The 16,473-nt window shown below is 41.5% G+C and overlaps 2 protein-coding genes across 6 annotated transcripts; both read right to left on the reverse strand.

Annotated features, from left to right (window-relative positions):
• Nucleotide 1: 1 nt before the first annotated feature.
• Nucleotides 2-9,684, reverse strand: trappc13 (trafficking protein particle complex subunit 13). Of its 2 annotated transcripts, XM_030354325.1 has the most exons (13): nucleotides 9,367-9,682; nucleotides 8,397-8,465; nucleotides 5,996-6,095; nucleotides 5,756-5,840; nucleotides 5,516-5,643; nucleotides 5,208-5,280; nucleotides 4,809-4,853; nucleotides 4,179-4,196; nucleotides 2,447-2,580; nucleotides 1,729-1,927; nucleotides 1,183-1,283; nucleotides 664-811; nucleotides 2-532 (listed from the first exon to the last, which is right to left on the reverse strand). In XM_030354325.1, the coding sequence occupies exons 1-13, from the start codon at nucleotides 9,410-9,412 to the stop codon at nucleotides 428-430; spliced, it is 1,251 nt and encodes a 416-aa protein (XP_030210185.1). In that variant the 5' UTR covers nucleotides 9,413-9,682; the 3' UTR covers nucleotides 2-427. The 2 variants fall into 2 exon arrangements, with proteins under 2 accessions (XP_030210185.1, XP_030210186.1); XM_030354326.1 differs by lacking the exon at nucleotides 4,179-4,196 and having other exon boundaries at nucleotides 9,367-9,684.
• On the reverse strand, nucleotides 9,543-14,964 carry LOC115542167 (CDK5 regulatory subunit-associated protein 2). Of its 4 annotated transcripts, XM_030354323.1 has the most exons (14): nucleotides 14,764-14,963; nucleotides 14,566-14,682; nucleotides 13,960-14,036; nucleotides 13,813-13,870; nucleotides 13,547-13,675; nucleotides 13,021-13,197; nucleotides 12,851-12,922; nucleotides 12,616-12,744; nucleotides 12,102-12,218; nucleotides 11,623-11,954; nucleotides 11,293-11,402; nucleotides 10,506-10,733; nucleotides 9,972-10,216; nucleotides 9,543-9,715 (listed from the first exon to the last, which is right to left on the reverse strand). In XM_030354323.1, exons 1-14 carry the CDS (start codon nucleotides 14,857-14,859, stop codon nucleotides 9,572-9,574), a joined length of 2,031 nt encoding a protein of 676 aa, XP_030210183.1. In that variant the 5' UTR covers nucleotides 14,860-14,963; the 3' UTR covers nucleotides 9,543-9,571. The 4 variants fall into 4 exon arrangements, with proteins under 4 accessions (XP_030210183.1, XP_030210182.1, XP_030210181.1 ...); XM_030354322.1 differs by having other exon boundaries at nucleotides 10,506-10,727; nucleotides 11,623-12,218; nucleotides 14,764-14,964; XM_030354321.1 differs by having other exon boundaries at nucleotides 11,623-12,218; nucleotides 14,764-14,962.
• Nucleotides 14,965-16,473: the final 1,509 nt, after the last annotated feature.

A 16,473-nucleotide genomic window follows, 5' to 3' on the forward strand; every position in this document is an offset into this window, starting at 1 on the left:
GCAAGATTTTCTGGTCATTTTATTAAGAATCTGCATACTGAAGATCGGCATTTCTAACACACAGCATGACAATGGCAGAGCAGTGGTTTAACCCCTAAACTCAATGAGACTGTGGGAAATATATCATCAATTTCTACTCTGATCAAGATAATTTTCTTCCTCTGTGTAAGCCCTCCAAGAAACGTAAGCTATTTCAGTTTCATCCAACACTTTGTAGACACATAACAGATTTGAGTGGTTTTTATTCAAATAATTAATAATAAAGATTTATGTTTATATTACAAGAAAAGCATGGAAACCTTACAACAAAACCTTGTTATCTTTCGATGTGCAAATATATAAAAAGCCAAGACAAAGACAAGACACGGAAATGCAAATTTGGTCCAATCAAATTAAATATGTGAATAACATTGAATAAAACAAAATACTAGCTCTCATTCATAAATGGACAAACCACACAGACTTGCGCTATATCATCATATTCATAAGTCCTCTTCAGAAAGGTATCAGTGAGCCGCAGTCCAGAGATACTCTAAATAAGAAACATAAAAAAGATAAACAATAATCAGGCATCGGAGAACTTCCAAAACCATCCATATTAAATGTGGCTCCAGCTCTTGGCCGCTTCAAAACTCTGAAAACAGCGACCGGACGCAGCCTTACCTGCAGGCCCTGGACGGAGGACAGGAGCTTCAGCGGTAGGGACAGGAAGGCGCTGGGGCCCACCTTCCCCAGCTGTCGGCCCGACACGCCGCACCAGTGGACCGACCTCGTGTTGCACATCTCCAGCACCAGGTCCATCGTCCGCTCACTGTAACACACAGCACAGTCAGACAACACACAAAACCGTTGTAGCCGCTGGTTCACTGGCTCACTGCCCCAAGCAACATAGACCACGACTTTTGGAGTGCTGGCCAAGGTGGGCCGACCCCGGTTCAGGCTGTTCGACAACCCAACACTTTTTCAACGTTTTTTCAGTGTTCGACGGACTGTAATGACTGTTGAGTTGACCTACCAAGAAAACTTAAAAGAAATCCCACTTGTGATGTCACAAGCGAATGCATTGTTAAATAAGTTTTTAAATAATCTACCACATACCTAGCGGTAAAACGGGGCCCCTTTAAGATAGTGCCATCTTCGTCAAAGAGGACCAATGCTTGAGTTCACAAAAGGGACACTCGCCTGCAGTTGGTGATTTTGCAGATGATGTCAAAGGGCTCCTCAAGGTTCACGGTGTCAGGAATCATCTCCAGAGACAGCCTGATGTCTCCATAGCCCGGAGCCTTACGGAGAGAGACAAGACTACTTAGAACTTGCTCTGAACCAACTCACAGGGAGTACATACGTTTTATACATGCCCTGCGTGCTTATTTTAGATATTTGACAAGAACTCAACGACAACAACGACGGCGAAGAATATACATATTGTTAGCCTCATAGAATCAAGTCAAATAGATGAGTGATTATGGAATGTAAAAAGCAATCTGATTGGGTAAGGATATAGCCAATGAGGCACAGGGAATCAGCCGCATTAGGAGAGAAGAGGTAGGTTAGATATCACAATCTGTAAAAAATATGACATAGGCAAATATGCTATGAGGCTAACGATATGGGGTTTCTCTCCAATAACGTTCATTTGAAGCCCCCTGCTCCCAGGGGCTCCTTTGTGGGTTAAGCCCCCCTGGGGCACCAGGTTAGTGTCTGTGCAAACAGCAGGGGTCCTAGTACCATGCGCTGCAGCTGGCTGGTCTGCAGCCGGCCGCGCTCCCCCAGGTTGGTCTTCCACACGATGTCCAGCTTGCCGATCACCGTCACGCCCTTGATGACGCCCGCCTTCTCGGCGTACTCGGGCTTGGGCTTCAGGCAGTACAGGTACTGACGTGTGTCCATGGGCTGCAGGTACGACATCTTGCCGAACGTGGACTCGCTGCACCGAGGGAAAGGAAGACAGGAAAGGACCAGCCAGCCACAAAAAAAAGGAAGAAATATTAAATAAATATACAAAGTATGAAGCTCAAAGCACACTGTGTGCTTTGGGCTTCATGCTTTTTATATTTATTGGACAGAGAATTCCTGATCATATTTGTGGCGCCAATAAAAAAAGTGTATTGAATGGTTTGGTTTGAACGGAGCACATCTAAAAGAAGTTCAAAGTAGCACAGCGGTCGTTTTCCATTCTTTTCGTATCAGGCCAAACCGATACAACTGGGCAGTGCAGCCTAACCCCATGAATCACAAAGATAGAAGTATAATACGGACAAAATAAGTATGCATGCACTGGCAATTTGTATTATTTACGACTACAGCAGCAGTAGTAGAATAAGTAGGCCAACACTAACGACTTCAAGACTTCCTTGTCGGTTATTTAGCTAGACACCCTAACAGACAGAAAGACAGATGGATGGACGTAGAGAAAGGCAGGAAGCTGAGAGAATGAAGTTGTCACCCTTCTTCCCCGCTCTCCACGGTGTTGAGCTCCGTCACGTTGTACATGATGGAGGGCTCCAGGGACACCTTCTCCATGAACATGGGCGAGGTGGTGATGTTCTGGATCTGGGCCTCCAGGAACACCTCATCTGTCTGGGGCCGGGGGGGGGGGGGCAGGAGGGGGGTCATTCACTTCAACTAGCTTTGTTTTATGAACTGCCTTGAACAGTGATACATAACGGCTGCGTGCCACACTGAGAAACACACAGCCTTGAGGTGTGATATCTGAAGTGTGCGATGTGAAGTGAGGCATGTGAGAAAATGTGAAGTACAATACTTGCTAATTGAGGGATTGGAGTGTAGTTAATCGTTTTACACATGGGGTGAACTATTGTCCTAACTAAAAGGCAGTTCAGGAAGTATATCATGTACTGTAGGTGTGCTTAGTATGCTTTTAAGGGTGTGGTTAGTCTATTGCAGACCAGAAAGGTATACAGTAGGGGTTGCACAACAGCTAATGATACCTGTCAGCAAGTCATACAAAGGCGTTGTCAATGCCTAAAATTAATTTATGTTTTTTTTTTTATTCAGGCATATTTATTAATTTATAAATCAAGCAAATGCCTCAGAAATAATCTCATCATAATTGAATCAGAAATAATCAAATTCTATCTAATGTCTAGATGATGACTCAAACATCAGCAATCTGCTGTCAAACATGACGTCTGACATGCAGCTGTTGGTTCATGTCTGTGTGAATGCTACATTATTACACACCCAACCAATTGAATGGCCTCAGATACAGCCTAGCGTCGCATCTTAGATCTCAGCTCACTCGAGTTTGACGACAATGCTCCAATGAAAATGAAAAAAAGAATCTATTCTACACATGTTCAATGTTCTGAGCTCCAGCCCCTAATCCTCTCCTCTGCAGAGACAAGGGCAGGGGAGACTGGCTGGTCCACACTGCAGTGCAACCTCTAGCATATAGTACAGTGAGTTGTTGAGCGAGAGAAGCAGAGATTAGTTCATGCCTGCCAGTCACACTGTGTGAATTAGGAGGGACCGGGCACATTGCTACCTCTGTGTTAAGGACAAACAGAAGCCAAACCACTCCCACCAAAAGGTGTCACGTTGAAATCTCTGTGTTAAATCGACACGTTTTGAATTGAACTGATGAATGGTTAAATGCAATCGTTATTTCATTGAAATGATAAGAATTGGATTAATCTTGATATTCATTGACAAAAAAGAAACCCTCTAAATTGTTTCAAACCGCTCATTAAAAATGGAAGATCATCCACTGATACCCAATCCAAGATTATTGATAGATCTATCACATTCACTCCCAGCCTCCACAATCAGCCCGTAGCCACACATGTCCCTGTGTGGGAAGAGTTAGCCAGGAAGCATAAACATCCAAAGAAAGAGCAACAGCAAAACAATGGAAAATCAATCACAATGGATGGTCAAAAATCGATTAATGTCAAATAAAGTTAAAAGCTAAATATTTACATATTTCAATCAAGCTAAATGTACATATTATATATATATATACATATATCTAATGTTTATTTACATTGCTCTTGTATTACATTTTGTTCATGGCTCTAATGATAAATTGATTTCCATTGTTGAGCGGTTGGCTCCTTCTTACTGGCCACAGAGGTAAATGCCAACCCTCACAGCGGTATCAGCAAAAGGATTAGAAAAAAAGCAAATGTTAAGTGATGAAAACAGAAATCAATTACCACAGAACTGAGGTCACTCTAATGGAAAAAAAACAACAAGACATAGAAATGAATGAAGTTACATGCCAATGAAAATGACAACACATATTTGCATTCTATATAAAACAAAAATGCCAAATGAACATGACGTAAACAAGGAAAAGATTGCATGATCTACACGATAAAAATCTCTTTATCTCCTATACAACTATGTCTAAAAGGGATTCCTACAGTTAGTTAAACATGTGTGTGTGTGTGTGTGTGTGTGTGTTTTAAACAATACATATCGTTGACTAAAGTCCTAACAACCATCCCAGGCTCAACTTTGGTTTTGGCAGCTTCCTTCCGGAGATGAAAAGGTTTTCAAAGGGTCTCAGAGGACGTCTACGTTGAGAAAGAGTTGCACCCGATGGGCTTCGCAATATGATATGAAGCAGGGTATTTATACCGCTGCCATAACCTCTGTGCCATTCAATGCTGCCCTTTAGCAGGAACGACAACACACACAGGCAACGCAATGTGTTGGCATTCTATTCTCGGGCATGCGGCCCTATTGACGTCGGCGGCTAGCGCTTCATATTATATTGCTGTTAACAAGACAAGAGGTGATGTTCGGCCGGCGAGTTTGGCCATCCGCCAGGACAGGCTTACCTCGGCGTTGTAGAACTTGGTCTTCACGTCCAGCGGCTTGAGGACCTGGAGGAAGATAGATTGCAAGCTGAATGAGGAGCTTCTCTCCCTGACTTCACCCTCCATCGAGAACCAGGATCAGAAGGGAGGTTTGCACGGTGAACTGATAGGGATTGTTGAGAGCCAAGAGAAGCCCCGAACTCCCTGGATGAATGCTGTCGGAGTCGAGGGCGTTGCGGTTGCAGGTGGACTTAGAGAAGAAGGTTGAGGATCACCCGCATGCTAATTGCTTTGAGACTCTTTGTGATGGGCCTGCGAGATTCCTGACGCTTCGACCGTGGTCCAAATAGTTTTGTTTGCTAACATTTAGAGGAATTGTCACAATGAAATAGAAAATGAATAATAAAAGTTGTCGTTCACCTGGAATTTAAAAAACTTCCTGAAGTAGAGCTTCTCCCCGAACTGGGTGGTGTAGCTGACCGCACACACCAGGCTGGAGAAGAGAGAAAACTAAACGTTTTTAGGTCGCTTTTCAGGGCCCTTAAGGCAGTGCAAAGACACCAGTGGAGATAAATACAGACACATGCACACATTTTTAAAAAATAAATAAATCTGACAAAGACACTTAGAAACACCAGCAGGACAGATGGGAACAGAGACTTAAGAGGTCTCGGTTTAGTCTCATAACATAAGCAGCCCAACACAAGCTATGCTATAAGTAGACGTACATATGAGTCCCGATCTCTTTGACTTCGTGGTGGATGACGTCATCTATACAGCATTCAGGTTTGAGTTCTGTGACGGCTGAGTTGGAGGCCGAGAGGCTGAGTCTCTGGGAGCTGGTCTGAAGGTCGGCCTGGAGGAGAACAACAAGATGACGGAGAGAAGCTACCTCACAGCCAAGGCAGAGCCCCAACACCTGCACCTCTGCGTGCTTTGAAGAGGCCGGCCTCCCTCTAGTACAGTACCTTGACCAGGATGTCTTTCACCACCTTGGTGCTGTCATTGTGCACACTGATGTAACACGAGAAGGTCTCGCCCAGGAAGATGTTTCTGCAGAGCACGTCAGGAAAACAACATGTTGTTATAGGCGGTACAAAAGTGAATTTTCAAATCGGGGGAAGTCCTAATATGGATTGTTTACACAGTGAATGCTGATTAAGCAGCAGAATAAGGGTCTGCTGAACTTTATTGGCAGCAATGATTACCCAAAGTTCTGTGGTAGCGTGAGCATCTCTCCCAGCATCAGCGCCTCAGCCCCTTTGATGGTGGACGGGTCCGTCCTCATGAGCTGACTAAATAAATCACCTGGGAAGGCACACAAACAGATCATCTTCTCACCATGACGTGTGAAAACTTTATGGTTGTTATTGAGAAGAAGCACAGCGAACACTATTTCATTCCAAAACATTGGCATCTCTGCATTAACTACGTGCGTTAATGGTGAACAATAACAAACAGTAACAATATAAATATCTATACTCCACACATGAGAACATTTTGAAACTGAATAGGGAAATGGTTTATAGGTGGATATGTTCACAACACTATCTGAAGTCCCCCTAGATGTGTTGGTTGCCTGTACCGGATTTTCGCCTTCGACAACGACACGTCTGTCCCACCATGGTGAAATAGGTGGACTCTAGCCCACCTATGAGTAGCCATCCAGAGGGGGGTCAGACGGAAATAACCAAGGAGGGTCGGAAACTGATGGCGTGAAAGGTTCTCTCTTGCAGAGCAGGAGACTAGACTAGCCAAGACGAAGACGACTGCCCAAAGTAAAGAATTGCAATAAATCTTTGAATGCGACCCTCGTTGTAAGCACAGTAGGGTGCTCTAGGGAATGCTCAGGTCTAAATCAGAACCCATTCATCACAGTTTGTCATCTCACGTTACTACAGCTCAACCTTTAGGGGAACAGGGAATTAAAAGTAAAAAAAAGCTATTATTTAAATTAACTCTAAAGTCATTACGGACAATTAAATGATGAACTATTGACTTACTATCCAATGCAGCTCACACTGAATTCAGATGGAGGATCTAAGGCTAACACATTTCCCTTCTCACATTACCTTTTTAACCAAGGTAGGAAATGGCCCCTTGGTTATGGATGATGCCAACTGCATCCGGGCGGTTAAGAAGGATCCTATGTAGACAACCAAACTCTACCGATGACCCATAAAACAGAAACGACAACTGAAATGTAACTAGGCCTATGAAACTGTAACCGACTTTCAACACGATGTCAGTATCAACTGTATATAGCTACATCACGTTCCTAGTAGCCAATGAAGCCAATATTGCAAGCCTTCCTCAAATGTATGTAGGCCAGGGCCCCTTAGAGCTGGACTCCCAGCCCCTGGGGCCCACTGAGACCTACATAAATAAGAAACAATATGTGCAGAACTTTAGCTGCCAAAATAACAGAAATGTCCAAATAAAGTGGGAGTCAGCTTTCAATCAACGATTGGTGCAGTTAGTTTTGATTTGAAAAAAAGAGTGCTGTCAATGTGATTGGTTGACTGCAAATTCTATGGTCTGATGGATCAAGGAGTATTTCCGGCACATAACCACCCAAGGTGAAGTGCTGGTTGAAACAGCCAACAATCAGATATATCTATGTGCTGGAGTGTGCCTTGGCAGCCACTGCTCCATGGCAAGGTGCTGAGCACTGACGCCTGGTTTGAGAATCTCTAGGGTAGGGGATTGCGTTTGAAGACATGCAGCAGTCAGATGATAGGGTGGCAGTGCACCAGCTTGCCCTCAGACATGCATGGAAGTGCTGCAGCTGTGATTCATGTAGCGCCCATGCACAAACAACACCTGATCTGTTGCAAGGTAAATTACCGGCCCTAGCAAAGATTACTAAACAAATTTGTTGACATGATTTTCTTCTTTTGAGGTTACTGGTCATCCTCTTGATAAACCTCCATTATGCATGATGGCAGTTGCATATGCAAGCAAACACAGAAAGCCACACATCCTCATTACTAAAATCCTATTTGTTTTCCAGTGTGAGAGGACTATCCCTTATCTCTCTCCCTCCTCTGTTATTAATAGTGCTCCTCCTTACCCAGAAGTGTCTGGGGTGAGTTATGGCTTGGTAACCAACCCTGATCACATTGCTGTGGTTGGATGGGGTCAGACAGACGGAAACACAAACAGTGTTCACTCTCCTCAAACTTGGGTTTCTTCCTCTGGCAGCCTTCCAGATCTCTTAGATGTGAGGTGGGGTGTTGATTTACCAATGAATAGCTTCAGTAAGCGTTTAGGAATAGAACTGCTAAATAAAATAAATTATTGATATGACCAAATCATTTATTAGACACCATCACGGATCTATATGGGATATTTCAAAGATTTGTAAAAATATAATAATGAGATTTTTTCTGGGATATTAAAGCAGGGACGTCGTTTTCAGGAACAGTTATCAGCTTCATCAAACCAAATTATATGTGTATTCAGGGAATTAGGCAGACGCTTTTGTCCAAAGGCACTTACAACCATTCATAAACCCATTCACACCCTGAAAGCTAACTAACTTGTTCCAAATACTGCATCAAAAATGGATGAGTGACTTGGATTCTAGCCAACGTGAACTTGACTTACCTGGAAGGTCTCGATCTTCACATGTCACTGGCATGTTTGTGAAGAGAGTGGGTTTTGTCAACCGCATCACTGTAAAAAATAAATAATAATAACAACCACAACAAACATGTTAGTCAGTAAACATGTATTTTTAGATTCAAATGGATTGTGTGTCATTATAACGACAGTTATTTCTCTATTAGGTTGGCTTGCCCTCAAACAACCTTTCATGTGATTTATTACCCGGAATTCTGGAACATGTCTCTTTCCTAGCTGGTAGAAATATTAGAAGGCACATGAATTTCCAGATGGTAAGGCTATTTGCCCTGAACTAGTCTGTGCGGACAAGTAGGGAGCGAGATAGTTGTATGTATCTATACACATGGTGCGTATGTATGTGTGGTCAAGGAGTTCAAACGGATTTACATGTTCTGTGTGGGTTGAGTGATTCGTGTGGGAAACACATTGGTCCAATACGTTTTCGCCAACTTCATAACATTCATATTACTGCAATGCAAGCGCTTTTATCAATGGGCCATACGCTAAATCCCCATTGTTACTTAATTCTGCGAAGGATAGTGACTTAACAGACAGATATATTTACATGTCATCTACGGGATCATCCCTTTAACATTGTTTGTTGATACAGACTGGTTAACTGTGCAGTTATTCTACGCTCGTCAATCGTGTTATATTATTTATTTGAACAGCTTGAAGCACATACTTCCACCGTATTTTGGTTTGGCTTTTGGTTGTGTTAGCATGCTAGATGTATTGTTCAGCGCGTATGATTTGCGTGCATCTTATCATAAAGCACGGGGTCTTGGAGTATCACAGCGGAACCATCTAAAGCTCTGAATAAGTCAACATAACTAAACAACGGCAGATGTCTGTGGTCGGAAAGAAGTGTCTTTAGCTTGTACATATAGCAGCTAACAACATAGCATAGCAGTAGCAAGAAGTATGTATGTGGGATCCTGAGATAAACCACCTTTTAATGCAAGTAGATGCTCCTGTTTTGCTTGATTGACCTCCATTTTCCCGGTGATCTTGTGTGTTGTTATTGCTAAATAGTTAGATTGTACAGCTAGCTAGCAGCAGTCAGCCTAGCAGTAGCACAACAGCTGGCTACGGGAAGCGCGAAGCAACAATAGTCAGCGTGGTTGCTTACGTTTATTCTAACTTTATTTTATTAACTAATCACAAAGCCCTTCCAGTTTTCGTTGGTTGACCCTCTGAAGTCGTTTGACAGCCTCAAAAACGATCGTCTTGTTGCTTGACTTCTCCATTTTTAAGGTCTTGATTATTTTGTTCAGCTTCACGTTCTCAGAGTAAGGATCCTGCAAACATAGGTGGGCAAATCAACATACATCAGGCCAAAATATAATCTACATTCCTGACACATTCCAAAATAACCATTAAAAAAAATAAAATATATATATATATTGTATATCATAGACAAGAACATAATGTTAACAGTTAATAGTGCCCTTTTTTAAACAGATATACTGACACAACATATTAGCGTTTGTTGGCAGGAAATGCCAGCAAGAGTAAGCAACCCATTCGAGAATGAAAAATGATTTGAGCACTCACACTTGACCGTGAGTTACCGGGACTTCCTCCATCGTGGGCTTCGCGTAGAACCCGTGAAATCCCGTAGGTCAACCCTTTGACCTCTGCTACGATTCGCTGAAGGCCGATATCCTCTTGCGTGAGACTGGGGCTCCTGGAAGGGTTGGTGGACCATCGTGAGGAACCATGTGAAGGGTGGTGGTACTGGTTTGTGTTGAGGTTGCTGCGTTGAAGGCTGTTACTTCTCAACCTCAGGGTCTCTGTGTCTGTGGTTACAAATATGGACAAATGTGTTTGTTTTTTTCTAAGCTTAACCCTAAATATAACTGTTGTATTTGTATGTTTATTGTATACTGTTATTTTGACATACCGAATATGAACAAAATAAATAAAAAAACAAATAGGTGCACAGGAAAACATATGAATACATAAGCTTTATCAAATTACAGTTAAGGTCACAGAGTTTAATGCACAAGAAATAAACATTTACATTTCAGGCGATCACACATGAATGCCTGACATGTATACAAACAAGAGGGTTTCCAGCCGACATACTCAGCTCGGAGGGATTCCTGAGTGACGAGCTATCCTCTTCATGCTCCAAGTTATTAATGTTTATAGCTCTGGGACGACGACTGACACTGTCAAGAGGTTCGGTTCTGGTGTCTTGCATTTTCATCTTCCTCTTCTGATGAACGGGTTGTTGCTTCATCTTCTTTTTCATTCCACCGGAGAGTTGAGAAGATAGGGATTCCTTCTGAGTCCTACTACCACAGTCTGTTCCTGCGTCAAAAAGTGATATCAATTTCTGTCCCCCTGAAAATGTCTGGTCATTGATATTATCTACGAGTAAGCTAACCACTTTTATCTAGGCTTCATCCAAACGGTTAGACTGATAGTTTGAATGAAAAGTCTGAAAGGAGTTGAAAGACCAATAGATATATACATATATATCTAAACATACATATATAACCCACGGATGTATAACATACTGCCCAATCAAATCATCAATGACCTGGATGTCCCCCTTTCCCCTAGCCAGTAGCCTACATGAATCATGATAAACCATTGCAAATGTGACTAAATGTCCTACATAAGGCTAAGCCACCTCCAATGGTTTCAACTTGCAAACAAGTTATGATCTATAGAGGGACGTGCAGGATCATGAGCAAGACTTTATAATGCAGTCCAAACACAGAACTCAACACATTAGACCATACATGACCATCTGCTGAGGAGGGAGCAAATGTGAGAACAGACGAAGAACAGAACCTGTTTGTATGTGGGCAGACGGACAGACAGACAGACAGACAGACAGACATAATGACCACTCAGTACTCACTTGAGGTATTGACGGGAAACACTCTTAGTTTGGAATCCCGCGGCACCACAAACTTCTGAACCATTTCCTTGCGGTCCAATTCCTCCATCAGCTTCATTTGCATCATTAAACTTAGAGATGTGAAAATGAAAACAATACAGTTAATACAAAAATAAACGAAATTTACGTTTTGATTATAAAATAATACATTGGAGTTATATAAAAAAATATTCAATTTATGTGTTTTAGTAGGCTGTAGTAATACATATATGGACTACAGCTACAGCCTACCAAAGAACAACCTAGAACAATATAGTTATATAAATTAAAATAGATTGTAGGTATGTCTACCTTTCAATCTCTCTCCTGGCAGAGTCAAGAGCATTGTCAAGGTATATGAGGTCATGGCGTGCGTGTCTCTGACCGTCTGCCAGCTTGGATTCATCACACAGAAGATGTTCACGTTCATTCTGCAGGGTCTCAACCTCAGACGCCTTCTCTGCCAAAACTTTTCTTAGACGATCAGAAGCCATTAACCTGATCTTCAATCTCCTATAGTTAGTTTCTTGATCCTTCACTGTGTCCAAACAAACAGACGAGAGGTTCTGATCCGTGCCTGATCCATAGCCTTCGTCGAACGACCCTGAGGCTTGTCTCTCTGTTGCTTTAGAATCTGAGAATATCTGATCCAGTCGTTGAGTCGGTTGGTAAGAAACAGTGGCATTTAGATCTTGCAGCATTTCTTCAAGCACTTCTAATTTGTTATTGCTTTCCTCAACCTGGTGTTGCATCTCTTTCACCCTCGTCTCCAATGCCTTGACCTTCTTTACCTCAGACTGCCTTCTTTCCTGAGGTCTCATGTTCTGTTCTTCAACTTGATTTCCTGCGATTTCAGCTTCAGACCTCAGACCGCTGCTTGTCACTTGTCCTTCCCCATCTTCCTTTCTCTGAAACCAAAATTGTCAGTGGGTTATCTAAATCTTTTAAAAAATGAAACACACTTGGAACATTTAGACTTCGGTGACAGAGATATTTGAGATGATCTACTAAGTGCAATCATTTAAGTTCTCAAGATCCGCTTTGGCTTATGTCATTCAACAGTTGTCAGTTTGAGAGTAGCTAGAATCAACAAAATAGAACATTAAAAGACAGACCTTCCGAAATATTGATTATTAATTGTACTTTGCACATGCAGCATTGTATGCATGATGGCTAAACATCTTAAAAATTGAATAATCTATCGACACTCAAAATGAATAAAATGTCTCCTGTCTTTATTTTCAACCTATTGCATTATTGAACAACATGGGTAGGATTCCCATACAACATAATCACCCAGCCTACATCGATGGTCTCCTGGAACGCTGAAGAGGAGGGCTGAATCTGGATCCCGATCTGGTGAACCGACGTTCCGGGTACATCAAAATGACTATTCCTCTTTTGTTTCGCATGTGGCGATTTAGCGCATTTTGTCTGAAACACACAAATACATTTTCTATAAATCAATATTGACTTTTTTTTTACTAAACTTTTTTCCGACATAACACTTTTCAAGAGATACTTTGATTAATTCACTTACATCCAGGAGCTCATCAATGTCTTTCAGCTGCTCTTGTTGCACACCGCCAGTTTTTTCAATACACACACATTTCTGTCAAAGAGAAAAATTATCAACAGTCCAATCAGTCAAGTGACGAAAAGTAAATGTGGTAAAAACGTATTAAAGATCATTGTTGTAAACGTTCGTACGTGTTGCTTTAGCCTGCATGTCAGGGACTTGATGGTGTCTTCATGCGCCTCCGCTACGACCTCTTTCTCGGACAGTAAAAAATCTTTTTCGGACAAACACTCAGCCAACTCAGCTTGAACTTCATTGAGTCTAGCGCCGCATTTTAGTTTCTCGTTTTCCAGCTCCTTCTCCAAGGCCTGGGAAAACAAGAGAAGATGTGAAAATGTCTGAGATACGCTCTTACAAACATTACATCACAAATCATGTATCTTGCGTTGGTGACTGGTCATTTGGTAGCTTTGAGCTCTATCTTTTGTCCACAGGCATTTCGGTAGTGTCTTTATGCATGTCTTTGCCTTGCACAGTTTCAAATAATTATTTTTGAGAAAAATGAGCTAGTGTAGGCCTATTCAAATTTTGATTACATTTTTTAATTAACATTTTTTTGTTTGTATAGTCTTTAATCACAGGTAGTCTCAAAGGGCTTATCAGGCCTTATATTTGACCCTAGCCCCCAAGAGGCCAAGAAATAAATAAGTATTTTACCAGTATAACTTGAGATTTTTCTTGCAATTGAGCTTCCAGGTTCAGATTGCCGGTCTCCAGGTCCTTCATTCTGAGCTCAACCAATGCGTAATTTTCTTCCGGCTCTTTCTTGTACCCTACCAGTAAATCCTGTATTTTTTTAATGAAAAATAAATAAATAACAGTTTGTTGATTCTGTTCAGGTCAGTGGGAATCCCAAAACTGATGAGCTGAAGTGGGCAAGGCTAAGCATAGTGATAGGCTACAAGCATACACAATTAAATTACCTTCTCCAGTTTTGAAATTTGCACGTTGGATTCAGGTGTCTGACATCGCGTTTGTTCTCTGTATAGCAGTGGTAAAAGGCACATTTTGCCTGTGAATTAGGGACATTTCCGTTTGAAGCCTCTAAACTGAATGCCCTTTACACTTACTGCGATTCAGACAAGGACTTCTGTAGCTTCTTAACGTGCTCTCTCAGCATCTCTACCTCCACCTGCAGGTCAATATTCTGAAATTGCAGGAAAGGGTTGTGGTTACTAGGCCTATTTTTTCTACTACAACACTGTATTATAATAATGTTGTTCCTAGTTCAGTTGATCCCTGATTCTTCTAAGATCATTTTTTGGGCATTGTTTAAATTGCGCCGCATACAAAACAACAACAATGTTCGAAAATGTTTAGGATGTTTTCAACGGACAATGGGGTTAGCAACAAAAGACCATAAACTTGTTCTTCAACGACGCCGCTGGATAAAAAGCATTATAAAGTGTAACGTTTACATTTATCAACAGATTACAATGGGTTGTTTTTATTCAAGGGTTAGAATAAGAAAAAATAATACATACATATGTTAAAACGACTAATGGAATTCGGCTGAGAAATGTTGTAGCATACGGTATAGTGCTTTATATATCCAGAAGTACCGCAGTTCACTTACAATCGTTAGGCCAGTCTCGGCCTCCTCAATTTGGCGGCCCAGTGGCCGTACCAGCGCGAGGCAGTGTCTCTTTATGTATGTATGTATGTTAACTACGTACCGTGCGGCGGACGTCGGCCTCCCCAGCAGGTCCGCCACTCTGCCGCTGGAGGCTGTCCTCGCAGAAGAATACACGAAGTTTCAGATTGAAGTTTTCCTTTTTTAGCTCAGAGATGACCTTAAATGAAAACAGCGTTCTCGTTGATAGTCACTGGTAGCTTAATTATAATGTAACGGTCAATAATATTGTAGGGCGAACCTGGTTTATTTCCTTCATAGTCATGTTTAAGACGGACGCTGGACCGACCGGACTGGCGTGAGGAGAATGAAGATGGGGCCTCTCTCCGCTGTCCATCAGTAGTTGGCATAAAACATAAGTAGCTACACAGCTGCTCACTGAACGAATCGGGCCGAATTAAAGAGACGTGAAGGCGTTATATGAGTTGTTGCCCTGAGCAACGGTTGTCAAAGCAGTCTGGATTATAATCTTTATTTAAATTATGAAATCATGTGAAACTTTGCATTAAGGTGACAAATTGGCTGAATGTACCATTTCTATTCAACAAACTATTGCTATTAAATGGCTATTTATATTGATTTTCCAATTCAAATACTATTTAATAGCAGTGACTGTGATCGTAAATATGTAGGCTAGCCTACATATTTATCTACATACAAACATCTAAAAAGAAGTAGCTACTTCTTTTTAGATGTTTGTATTTTTTATATATGCAATTGCAAACGATGTTCTTATTCAGAACCAGGATCCGTCTATGGAATGTTTAAAAATAAATCTTGTATCTATCCATATCCATATATCTAACTATATAGCCTATCTATCCATCTATTATATCCACCCATCGTTAAACACCAGAGTGACAGCCTCAATTGGTGATGACGCTGAGAAGAGGAAAGACATCCATGTATGGACAAAATCTCAGAGACCCTAACAGTGCAGGTTAATACAAATAAACTAACCAGCTGGGGCTTATATGACTGGGAGGAAAATATGCATATACAGTAGGACTATATATAGGCCTACTGTATATATTATGTATATATCCCCACCCTGTCATTTCAGTGGGCCCCAGCTTTATATATATATATATATATATATATATATATATATATATATATATATATATATATATATATATATAAAGCTGGGGCCCACTGAAATGACAGGGTGGGGATATATACATAATATATACAGTAGGCCTATATAGCCTTTTTCTAAATGATTAATGCAATACGTTCACTTTATATATATCCGTGGAAGCCCTTAATGCAAAGGTTAGCAGCTTGGCAGTGACGTTAGATTTTTTTTGACGCAAATCGTGTGACGTACGTTAGGCAATTCACCAGTGTGAAACCAGCGATGACACCTCAGTGTGATCTCAGTGTGGATGTCCACGAAAATGAAAGCAACAGCATTCGTGAGTTAGAGCATGACCCAAGTCATGGGTTTAGGAAAAGCAGAAGATAAGCGATATAGCCTACTTTAACTGGAGCTCACTTAACGGGGGCACTGGTATTAGTATTTCAGAGTTATAACAACAATTAATTGTCTCTAGAATAACCACCTTTTGATGATTGGATTTGTTTAAAGAGAGAGAGAGAGAGAGAGAGAGAGAGAGAGAGAGAGAGAGAGAGAGAGAGAGAGAGAGAGAGAGAGAGAGAGAGAGAGAGAGAGAGAGAGAGAGAGAGAGAGAGAGAGAGAGAGAGAGAGAGAGAGAGAGAGAGAGAATCATGTGATTTAAAGAAAGTCCTCCGTGTGTCATTGATTTCCACGCATCCTAATGACAAATACTCCATTGAATTACACTAGCACTCAGATTCAGAGAACTAGTGAAGGAGACTTCGCAGTTTGCCATCTCTGAAGTAAAAAAACTGATATATGAGGCATCCTGGGAAAGTTTGGTTAAATAACGTTCAATGGACTTTGGCGCCCTCTTGTGCATCGACTCAA

The sequence above is a fragment of the Gadus morhua genome, chromosome 4 (genome assembly GCF_902167405.1).
Source record: "Gadus morhua chromosome 4, gadMor3.0, whole genome shotgun sequence".
In the NCBI taxonomy this organism is placed as follows: Eukaryota; Metazoa; Chordata; class Actinopteri; order Gadiformes; family Gadidae; genus Gadus; species Gadus morhua.